Consider the following 12,625-nt stretch of genomic DNA (forward strand, 5'->3'; position numbering starts at 1 on the left):
TAAAATGCTTACATTTGGAAATAGATGTAGGAGAGAAGATTTTTCTGACTTTTTCTTTTAGTTAAGTCTGGTATATCCCTACTCCAAAGTTATGCTTTTTCACTCAACGTATGGCCATTATAGGACACTTCCCATTCAGCCTGTGAGGCATGTCCTTCATCTAAAATGGCATACTTTATTCCACAAAGCTGCTTATATACTAGACATTGTATATATGCTATATATACACAATATATATACAATACTATATATATATATATATATATATTAGAGACACCTCTCATTTAAAATGTCTAAATCCCTTTTGGTTCTGATCCAGGGAGTGCAAACAAAGCCCAAGCAGTGATTTAGCTGATCAGCCTCTAGTGGACTAGTTTAAGATGAGATGAAGTACTGTTTTGACTCTACTGAATATCTGACAGATCTCCATTAAGTATAATTGGGTATAGACATGTAGCACCCATATCTGTAAACCAAATTTCATCCTAAATGTCTGTAATGCCAGAACTGTGTCTTCTGTTCCAGCCCTAATTGTATCCGTATCATCCAATAAAACTTCAGTAGACTTATTAAGAAAATATAGAGAAGCTATGCTACTAATTCTCACTCACATGATGTCTTGAAAGGTAGAAACATCAATATTTTTAATAAAAAACATAATGTTCTAATAAATATACACAAAACAGAGAAAGCAACACAAATATGTAATTTTTAAAAAATAAACTGTGCTTGCTTTTGCACAATATATGTATTTTTTTTCTAATATCAGTTGTACATATATAGAATTCTGTGTTGCAATTTATGTGTTTAAATTCAAATTGAGGCTGAACGTATACTATAGTGAGTTATATATAATATGATTTTTCCAGTAGGCTTGTAAGTACATTTTGCACATTATATTAAAATATACAGACTCTTTGGGTTTTTTTAATTTATTTAACACTATACAGAATCAAGGCTACCCTGGAAGTCTTGTACTAGATTTTAGGACACTGGAAGTTCAAAATCCCACCCTTATACTGCAACAATAGTTTTCTCATGTAATTGCTTTAGTTGTATTTTGTGTTCTAAATTATACTGCTTGATTATGAAAAAAACAATAATACTTGAACCTATTTCAAAGCAAAATGGAACTTAACTAGTATTTGTTTGCTTCAATAGACACCTTCATAATTTTAATGCTAAACTGTGTGAAGCCTTTGTCAATTATGCCCTATCCTCCTAAAATTAAAGACACTGTTCCAGAAAAAAAAAAAAAAAAGGAAATTTAAATGTAAATATGCACATTTACATATGGCACAAAATTCAGTTTTAACGCTGTGTGAAAGAAAAAAGAGCATACAAAACCGTGCTTTAATTTTCAACACACCATGGCAAACCATCCTTTCAGGGAGTTCTTAGTGTATTTGTACGATCTAGATGGCTCAGGACGTACCAATGAGTCAATTCTGAATTCACAGTGACCTTTTCCTCCAGTCTATTAAATTTATCCTAAGACTTACGAAATAGTAAGAATTGAGCAAATCACTAACATGACCCTGTACATTGCAAGAATATACAAAATATATAAAATCTGCAGGAAGTGCCTAGACCTTTCCCTACTGACTACTGACCTGTCAGCCTCTGTGCCTGGGAAGATCATGGAGCAGATGTTCCTAGAAGCTGTGCTACAGCACATGGGGGCCACAGAGGTGATTTGAGAGAGCCAGCATGACTTCACCAAGGGCAAGTCCTGCCTGACCAACCCAGTGACATTCTCTGATGGAGTAACTATGTCAGTGAACAATGGAAGAGCTATCGATGTCATCTGTCTGGACTTCTGTAAGGCCTTTGACATGATCCCCCAAAACATCCTTCTCCTTAAACTGGAGAGAGATGGCTTTGATGAATGGACTGTTGGGTAGGTGAGGAATTGGTTGCATCCAGAGGGTAGTGGTAACTATGTCAGTGAACAATGGAAGAGCTATCGATGTCATCTGTCTGGACTTCTGTAAGGCCTTTGACATGATCCCCCAAAACATCCTTCTCCTTAAACTGGAGAGAGATGGCTTTGATGAATGGACTGTTGGGTAGGTGAGGAATTGGTTGCATCCAGAGGGTAGTGGTCAATGGCTCAATGTCCAGATGGAGATCGGTGATGAGTGCTATCCCTCAGGAGTCCCTGCTGGGACCAGTACTCTTTAATATCTTCATCACTGACATAAGACAGTGGGCTTCAGTGCAGCCTCAGCAAGTTTAAAGACAACACGGAGCCGAGTGGTGCTGTTGACATACCTGAAGGTTGGGATTCCAACCACAGGGACCTGGACAAGCTTGATGAATGGGCCCATGTGAGCCTCGTGAAGTTCAACATGGCCAAGTGCAGGGTCCTGCACCTGGGTCAGCACAACCCCCAGTATCAGTCCAGGCTGGGGGATGAAAGGATTGAGAGCAGCCCTGCCGAGAAAGACTTGGGGGTACTGGTGGATGAAATGCTGGACATGAGCCAGCAAAGTACGCTCACAGCCCAGAAGGCCAACCACATCCTGGGCTGCATCCAAAGAAGCATGGCCAGTAGATGGGGGGAGGTGATTCTGCCCCTCTACTCTGCTCTGGTGAGACCCCACCTGGAGTCCTGCATCCAGCTCTGGAGCCCTCAACACAGGAAAGATATGGACCTGTTGGAGCGGGTTCAGAAGAGGGCCACAAAAATGATCCAAGGGATAGAACACCTCTCCTATGAGGACAGGCTGAGAGAGTTGGAGTTATTCAGCTGGAGAAGAGAAGGCTCTACAGGGACCTTACTGCAGCCTTCCAGTACCTGAAGGGGGCCTACAAGGCAGCCGTAGAGGGACTTCTTACAAAGGCATGTAGTGATAGGACAAGGGGTAATGGCTTTAAACTCAAAGAGGATAAATTTAGATTAGATGTAGGGAAGAAATTCTTCACTATGAGGGTGGTGAGGCACTGGAACAGGTTGCCCAAAGAAGTTGTGGATGCACCATCCCTGGAAGTGTTCATGGACAGGTTGGATGGGGCTTTGGGGAACCTGGTCTAATGGAAGGTATTCCTGCCCATGGCAGGGGGGTGGAACTAGGTCATCTTTAAGGTCCCTTCCAACCCAAACAATTCCATGGTTCTATGAGAAGTTTAGTGAAAGTAGTTCTTAGATCTACATATTTTTGGTGATTAGGATCTCTGCAACCCGGAACTCTGTGGTACAGTAAGAGAGGATATGTTGAACAGAGAAAAATTAATACTGTGGCAGTGCTCTGGTAATCTCAGTAGGGATGAGATATACGGTGCTCAGCAAGAGCTTTCTTCCCCAATCAGAGTACAGTGTTAGTCTGCAAGTGCTGTAGATGTCAGAGATGCTGACAAATATCCTGTTACTTTGTGGCGGGATGGTCTGAGCAGACATTCAGAGGGAGAGGAGTCCTATCTTTAATGAAGCTTAGAAGAAATAGGCTATTTATGGACACATTTTCTAAAGAACACTAATATTAGATAATGTAATAAAATAATGCCATCTAACTGGAGCAAACTTGCCTATTGAAACAGAAGTTCTGAATCCATTGCAAATTATTATATATGCATGAGCTACTTACATGGAAGTAAGAATCTGAGGAAGACAGGGATGTCACTATTGGGTCAGATCTGAGCTACTACAAGCTTTGCCCCAATCCATGAATCAGGTAAGGTCATTTAAAAAAAAATGCATATTATCATATGCTAGTTGGTAAGACTGCTCTTTTAGATCATATTGCAAAAATTAATTATTGTAAAAGACATTATCTCAAAATCAACCTTAACAGTATGTGGATTCCCTAGCTGTGTACTGGGGAAAGTCTTCCTGAGTAAGAATTTTCTCCTGAAGTTCCCTAGCTATGTGCTTTGAAAGACCATAAATCAGAAATACCATTTTATGACAACATATTCAGGTAAAGTCCAACTTTATACAAAAACCTGAAGGCTCAGCCCTATAGAACCATATGTGAAGTTTCCCACCCTCCCTCTAATTAATTCCAATGTCTTCAATTATAGCAACTGCAGTGAATAACTTTTTTTGTAAAGAATAACTGAGCAAAGTACTTTGGAGAAAGTACATACTTCAGGGGAAAAAATAAAAATCTGTAATTGGGACACACTATTTACCAGGTCATTAAACTTAGAACTATTGCAGCCCATGGCACATCTAATATAGCAAAATCCACAATCAGTCGAGAAAATATTGTGCAAAACCAGGTATCAGTGCTGAAACAACACCAAAACTTGTTCTCCTATAGATGCTGGAGATGAAAACTAGATCCCTTGCATCTAGCGATGTTGCCATAAAATAGTTAAATCATCAGGGCAGTAAGTCTCATGAAAAAACCCACAGCCTGGAGAATGAATTGAAACAGCAAGGGATAGATGCATGCTTAGAGCATACTGAAAAGTTTTATATAACAGCAAGAAAGAGATAAAGACAACGGATCAGTAAGACCTCAGAAGAACAGTCCAAAGTAACTGATTCTAAAAAGCTGAAAAACTGCATAACAGAACAATCAAAACAATGTAGAGTTACCAAGAATTACAGCACGCACTTGACAGAGAGTCAGATGAGCATTATAATGTTGTATTTGCAAGCACTAGAAGTCTAATAAATGACTCAGTAGAATGCTGATTAGAAACTACAATAGTGGGACCCAGAGGAAATAAATAAATGTTAAGGGAAGAAAAACAACTCTTCCTAATAAGCAGAGCATTAACAGAAATACCTCTGAACAGGAGAGGAACCAAGCTTAACTTAAATTTTTGTGTTGCTCAGAAAAAGGCAAATAAACGTTAGAAAAGCATTTAACTAACAACGAACTTGGTATCATTGGTTAAAAACTGGAACTATGCTGCTGTCCCCATAGGAAGTTGAAATTTATTTTAATTTTGAATTGTCATTAAAAATCTCCCCTGACCAGCACCAGAATGCAAAATTTGGAAAATGTTATATGACAGTTTTTTCAATTTATTCTTTAAAATATTCCAGCACATTATGTTCCATTTTTTGTGCAAGGACACCTCTTTAACTAGACTATCTTCTTTAAACTGCACTGAATGTTATGTTAAGCGGAAACATTGTCTTAGCTTGTAAACCACTATATGTAAACTAATCTGATGAAAAGACTAATTCAAAATACACAGTAACAACATGTCATGAACTATCTACCTTCTTGGAAAAGAACATCAAGCACAGACGTTAAGCATTCTAAAAAATATTTTCAAACCTGACAGGCAAAAGAGTAGGCTCCTCAATCTAATTTTAAAATCAGACCTTCAATACACAGCTCAATTTTCAAGAGTTCTGTCATTCACAACTCCGACAAAAGTCAGGGATAAAAATCTGCACAACTTTCAGCACATCTTAAAATAAATTCATTATTTTGGAAACCTGGAAATTATTTTTGTAATTGATTTTTTTAAAGTTCACAGGTTTCAAAATGCTAGCAAGATATTTTTCTTTAGAAAGAAGTGGGAAAAATAGTCTGTAAAGTAAAAACATTTTCCTTCATACCTTTTATTATCCAAAAGGATATCTGTTAACTCTAGATTCAGGCATTTGGGGATACAAGTCCCAATATCAGGTTTGTATTGATACATACATACTGATAAATATAATGTGAAAGCAACCTGAAGATACTGTAAGTCTTAAACATGTTTGATTTCAAGACTTCACATTCACAATTGTCATGAACCTAAATCAAATACCCATCTTTCCAAGATAAATGAAGTTAAGAAAATAATCTTCCTTTATTGCACTGCTACACAAATCCAAGATTAGTAAAAAGACAATACATTCCCTATTGCCCATCCTGTCAGGAACTGAAAGACTTAAAGCTCCTTGTCTTTTTCTTACATTGTGTTTATCAGTATTTCTGTTAGCATATCTTTTTACCTTCCATCCAGCTGGATGTAATAGTGTGCATTATTTTCTGGGTGAAAGCTCCATCCTTGTACTCATACCTCTTCATTTTGAACATAACAAAATAATTGATTTCTCTGGGTTTGCAGTTCCTTCAGTGTATTCTTGTGGCTGATGAACTGTCAAGCTGCCCACAGAATGCTATTTGAGTGCCTTTTTGATTCCAGTGAACAGAGTAATAAATTAACCCACACCAATCTCATTAAGCTCCACCCTAATAAAATCCTAAATGCATTAAGAAAGATATAGTGTATAGAATGAACAGCACTTGGGTGTTATTGTGGTATACTGAGGTTTAGTTTTTTCAGAAATAGGTCTGAGCTTCCACAGAAAACATACACTGTACAGTTTAATAAACAGTGCTGCACAGCCAATACCAATTTTTGTATTACTATAGTTAATCTTTCTCTCAATCCACAAGGAGATTACTATCTTCATATATGAAAAAATATGCTTAATTAAAATTCTTGAAAAGTCAAAGGAAGAAAAATTAAAATGAAAAATTAATGGAACACTTTTGAGTAAAGAAATCATTAAGATGCCAAGACTCTCTTCTAGTAATAGTATTTTCACATATTTTCTTTTGATGCACACTTACATTTTCTCTTACAAAACTATACTGCATTTTGCAGAATCAATAGGATTACATATTACTGAAAATAAACTTGAGTAGATGCTTTTGTCATACTTTTTCATATTTTAAATGCTTGTCTATATTTACAAATGCAAAGAGATTTAATACTTTTTATAAAATTGGATTACTTTAAAGTCAAAGGTCATTCAGTGACACACAATCACTTCTAATTGCTATACTAAATAAAATATAACAGTTCAGTTTGGAACTCTTCAAAGAGAAGTCCCATTGCAGCAAATGTTTCATAAAGTGATAGTTTTGTACTTTTGCCTGAATATGTACCTTTACTGGGGCACTGAGTCTGCTTAAAGAAAAAGTGAACTCAACTGTAGAAAGAAACAGTGTCTACATCTCAACAATATGCTATGAAAGCATGCAGCGAAAAGATCTTTTCTGCAGCTAAACATTTGCATTAACTTCTGGTGAGATTAAGTTAGGTATTTTTTCCTTAACTGTATTAAACAAGTAAAGAACACAGTCTTCCAAAAACTTGCTAAGAAATACCTGTTTTGTAGTTATGAAAGTGCATACAGATTGTACATTCTTCAACTTATTGTAACTCATTTATTCACCATTTCACTACAGAAAAGTAAAATATAAGTGAAAGATTTTTTTTCCTACAGGTAGGAGGTCTCTGTCCTTTATTAAGGAAGTAAATTGATTTTACAGAAACACGAGTAAAAATGTATCTCAGTATACTGCATTGTAATAAAAACACTTAATTATGACTACTATTTTATGCATTATTATTCATAGTTATGTATTTAGAATCATTGTTGGAAAACAGTGGATTGAAAAGAGAAATGAGGTAGGTAGTAAAACACCTAACAAGATCGAAGCACTTAGATGTATGTCTGTTTTTTATGCTAAGATTTAACAATGAGTGAGTATCAAGATACAACTTGAGGAATCTTTATCAAGTCATTTAGCAATGTGTGATTTTGAGTATGATTTTATATATTTCATTTAGAAATATATAAAATTTATTTATAACTTGGAAACTTTAATTGAGACCTATTACTCTCAGTGGACATTTTCACAGATAATATTTTTTTTCTAGTACCCAATGTATTTTCTTAACATCTCTACTTTGGTCATTTTTGTGTTTAAATGAACATACACACTTGCATCTGTTCATGCATTCACGCAAATATGTATGAAGTAATTTTCAGACAGATCCAAAATTCTACAGTTTGAACTGAGACAAAGAGAAAGCACATACCTTTTCTGGATCAGTTGTTGTAATGATCCACACACAGTGCGCATTGTCTTCATATTGAACTGGATAGTTTGGTGATGTAATAACCCCACTTGGTCCACGTAAGTTAGAACCACATGTTCTAGCTAAAATTATAAACAACAAATAAGAATGCTTTTGATTGGTTGCTCTGTTTAAAATAAACATTATAAAATTGCCAAAGCATTAATAACAGCTTGCTGTGAAACTATTATTATGCTGATATATTCTATAACAATCTGCCTTTGAAGGTGTTTGAGCCAGTCAAAATAATCCTGAAAAATAACCTACAGAGGAAGGACACTGGCACTTTTCAATAAACCAGCCCAACATTTACATTACTTTATTCTTAGTTATGTAAATTAATTTATCAGATTTATCATATCAATATTCTGTTTAGAGAGAGATTTACCCTCCGCAAGTGGATGGAGGGAGCCTGCTATGTATGAATGTAAGAAGGGCCAGTATGTGCTCTCCTTCATGATTCTTCCGTGGTTGATGAGGGAAAAAACGTGTATCACAATGTTTCATTCTATGTAACTGTATATCTTTAATCTAAACTTGAACTTCTGTGGTGTCTTAGCTCTTCACATCGGGGGGGGGGGGGTGGTTCTAGGCAGTAACCTGACTTTTGTAAAGCAGCAATTCCATCATAATCCTTCTGTCACATTAAGCAAATATGGATAGTTAACATTTTGAAAATAAATTACTTTAAGAGTTGAGTTATTTTCCAAAGAGCATTAAGGATAGGTTTTCTAAAATATCCAAATGTCTCAAAATATTTCAGTATCTCAAAGTATTTAAAAAATACATAAATATGTAATTTCCAGTGATGTTAAATGGAGTTTCGGAATTCAGAACATTTTAAAATTCTACTGTCAGTGCTCTACATCACTTTGGCACCATGCTAAAATAGACAGTCTAGATCATACAGTTTCTAAGTATTTTGATACTCCATATCTTCAAATAGCTGGATCTCAGAACTTATCTACCTAACTTCCATTAACCTTTGGTGTAATTTAGATTCTTCTGTTACTTAAGTTTCAATACTGGCAAGAGGAATGACTACATTCCTTAAAAGCTTTGTCATTGTTTTTCTGAATATTGGATTAAAGTACCCAATAACCCAATCCAATTCTGTTACTTTGGAAAATTTTAGTTTTTGTCTTTCTCTGTGGCTGCCTCCATTCTGAAGAATGAAATATGAGTATTTCTTTACCTCACAAACTTGCTGGGAGGAAGCCTAATCTTCTGCATTAATAGAAGTGTGACTGGTACAAATAGGAAATAAGAAAACTAGAGGAAAATTACAGATCTTGTATCCTTCAATCACCATCTGCTACCAGCACATGGTTCTTTGTTACTATGTTAGAGAATAGACTTTCAAAAGTAACTGTAACTCCATGTCTAGATTGATTCAACTAGGACACATTTTTCTGTGAAAATGTCCATCTGTGTCTATGATAGAAACTGTCTTAATATACTTCCATGAATTTCACTCAAGTCTCAGACACAATGATAGAAACTGTCTTAATATACTTCCATGAATTTCACTCAAGTCTCAGACACATCACGTGGAAATCTTCCACAATGATCTCAGCAGAAGCCACAAAACGCCCTCATCCACATAGGTAATTCTACCAAAGCATCACTGATGATTATTAATTAAGCAGTCTGTGCTTAACATGGAAAAAAAGAACTAATCACGTTCTAAGTATGCCACTGTATGCTGCATACTAGCGACACAGAAAGCTTGGCTTATTGTTGCTGTATCAAGCATAACTTATTATTTTAATTGCTAGAGTAACAAGAGCAGATTTCATAGGGTATGAAATAGAGGACGTTTGTATTCCAGTAATTGGTAGAAGCACCGTACCTCCACCACTGCAACTATCAGACAATTAATATTTATTAATTTCTTTTCAATTCACCCTGCACAAGACCTGCTACAGTAGGAACTAATCCAGATCTGCAACTTCATAGTAATAAGCCTTTGAATACAGTTTGTACCTTCTCTAGCTACCCACAAAGAATAAAGGCTAGGAAATATCTCTCTTTCAGATCTTTTTTCAGTCAGGGTGTTATTCTCTTTCCCTTCTCCTATTTCAATTTCAGGGGGTGAAAAAAAAAAAAAAAAGAGAGGGGAAAAAAAAAAGCCAAGAAAGAGTTACAATTGAAGTTCTGCCCAGAGTTTTATTTAGGAAATGGAGTTACTGCAAAACATTGCACAGAAATTGTTAGATATCCTTGTATATCACTTACAGAAAACAAGAATGAGTTGCTATAAGGTTTTTGTGTGGAATTCAAGAAAACTGAGAACATTTATATTAGTACCGTTCAGTTCCTGAGGGCACTAAGGGGCTTAAACTGCCCTGACCAGCCACTCCTGGGGCCTCCCACCACTCCTTGCCTGTGGGCCCAGGGGATCCGTTTTGGGGTGAGACTGGACTATTGGTCTCTGCCTGAGCAATGTCCCAGGAGTAGCTGCCTGCAGTTCTACACAGCCATGCCTGTGACTGCTCACAGACTTGATGGATCCTGACTCCCACCCAGGCTCTGGGTCTTGGCCGAGCCGAGACATCTCCCTGTCCCCAGGGAGGTGTGCAATGTCCAAGGCTGAGGCTGGCCTGGTCTGTCCTGCTGCCGGACTGGGGTGGTGGGATGTGCCCTGGTTCTGAGGCCTGGCCCTGCACTGCCACCTCAGGCAGACCCTGCAGCTCCCGGGCCACCAGCCCCTGCTGTGCCCTTGCAAGTAAGGTTGTTACATGGATAGTGTTTAATGTAAATAATGAAGGAACTTGCCAACAGTAAGATGGTTCCTGTGGCTATTCATCAGCTTCATAAATTCTGAACTTTGTTAGTTGCCATTCTGGGGTAAATGCAAAGTTCAAGCTTCTTCAGTCAGTCTCATAAGCTTGAAGTCATTAAGCCCACAGTAGTCGTGAGTAGTTTATCAGCTTTTCCATTTAAAGTCGATGATCAGTTAGAAAATGTGATAAAGAGTTCTTTGTATTGTGTGTTTTACTATCAAATAGTTGGAATAAGCACCATGCATACTGGCATCTTGAAGGTCAGTGAGGGGACTGGGGAGAATATGGAGTACAAATAAAACTTGTATCTCACTTCCCACCATCCACAAACGTGCACCACATGCAGAGTTGTAATACTGAACCAGAATTATACACGATTCAGCATAAACAATGTTAATCTGTGTTTGGGAAAAAAACAAATAACTTTTAGAGACTGGCTGACTTGACCCTCAGACTGTTGTGAAATTTTAGCTCCAATTTTGGAAGTATGTTTGAGGCAAGTAACTTGTTTTCTAAATGAGGTTTCAGTGTATAGGACTAATTTATCCTATTTTTTAGAAGTTTACTGGAGGGAGTGAAGTATAATAGAGATATTTGCAGATAATAAATTGAAAGGAACAATAAACACTAGTAATAACACAGATAATTCAGCAGCAAATAGCCCCTTTCTGCTGAGTATTACTTTTACTATGCATAGATTACTTCAGCTCATTTCTGCAACATATTAGCAAACAAGAATAAATTCAGGAGCTGAAAAAAGCCCCACCAAACAAGGGTGAACAGCGGAGTTGCATGGACACATTATTCTACAGTAGTGTGAAACTAAATACTGAGAGGGCATATACAGATTTTTCATTTAGATACATTGAGCTACAGAGACACCGAGTGCAAAAGGCACTTAAGAATCACAATTGTTTTGCTGCTGTGGAAAGAGTAGGAGGTATGAGTTTTATTTATTTATTTTTAGTATGTTTTAGATTGTCCAGTCTTTACATGGATGTGTCTATGTAATACTACCCATGTTACATATAGCTTGTAATAATTTATCCAAGAGCTGCCTCCAGAGACTTTTTTATTAGGTCTGATTGGAATGGAGTTAACTTTCTTCATAGAAGCTTGTATGGTGCTGTGGCTTAGATTTGTAACCAGAATACTGTTGATAACACACCACTGGTTTTGTTATTGCTGAGCCCTGCCTGCACAACATCAGGTCCTTCTCTTTTTCTCGCACCGCCCCTAAAGCAAGTAGGCTGGGGGTGGGCAAGAAGCTGGGAGGGGACACAGCCAGGACAGCTGATGCCAACTAACCAAAATGATATTCCATACCATATGACAACATGGTCAGCGACAAAAGCTCAGGGAAAGGAGGAGGAAGCAGCACGTTCATGGTTACAGGTTTGTCTTCCCAAGTAACCATCACTTGTGCTGAGACCCTGCTTTACAGAAAATGGCTAAACATCTGCTCACTAACTGGAAGTAGTCAATAAAATCCTTATTTTGCTTTGGTTGCATACACGGCTTTGTTTCATTTATTAAACTGTCTTGGATGTCCACCCATGAGTTCTCAGCTTTTGCTCTGCCAGTTCTCTTCCCCATCCCACTGGGACCAAGTGTGTGCATGGCTGGGCTAGTGTTCAGCAGCTGGCTGGGGTCAACCCACCACAACCGTTTACACTCTTTAATGAAGAAAGAGTTATATATATATTGTAATTCACAATTAAATCATGTATGTAATTATACAAATTGAAAAGTCTATTCTGGCAACAGAAGAAAAATATGTTTATCTTGGTATTATGAAATAACTAGGTAATGAAACCTTTCATTGTAAATATATGAGTTTTATATAAGTGAGATTATGCTTTAGCTCATTCTTGAACAAACAAAAGTTTAGGTCCAGGTGTTGCAAATCCTTCCATCCACAGTCTCTCTATCATTTGCTGCCCTGGTAACTGGCAAAAGATTTTGCGAGTACAAGAAGTATCTCTTTGATCTATCTCAAAATGACAAAT

General features: G+C 37.1%; 1 protein-coding gene across 1 annotated transcript in view; it reads right to left on the reverse strand.

Moving 5' to 3' along the window:
- The window catches only part of CSMD1 (CUB and Sushi multiple domains 1), a gene marked incomplete at both ends in the record, with an annotated part of 1,255,958 nt that overhangs the window by 397,651 nt on the left and 845,682 nt on the right, over positions 1–12,625 (reverse strand). Inside the window, one exon of the mRNA XM_081998094.1 lies at positions 7,792–7,913. Coding sequence (XP_081854220.1) covers positions 7,792–7,913 — 122 coding nt within the window. The remainder of the gene's footprint in view (positions 1–7,791; positions 7,914–12,625) is intronic.

The sequence above is a fragment of the Phaethon aethereus genome (assembly GCF_964289735.1).
Source record: "Phaethon aethereus genome assembly, chromosome: 3".
NCBI lineage: Eukaryota > Metazoa > Chordata > Aves > Phaethontiformes > Phaethontidae > Phaethon > Phaethon aethereus.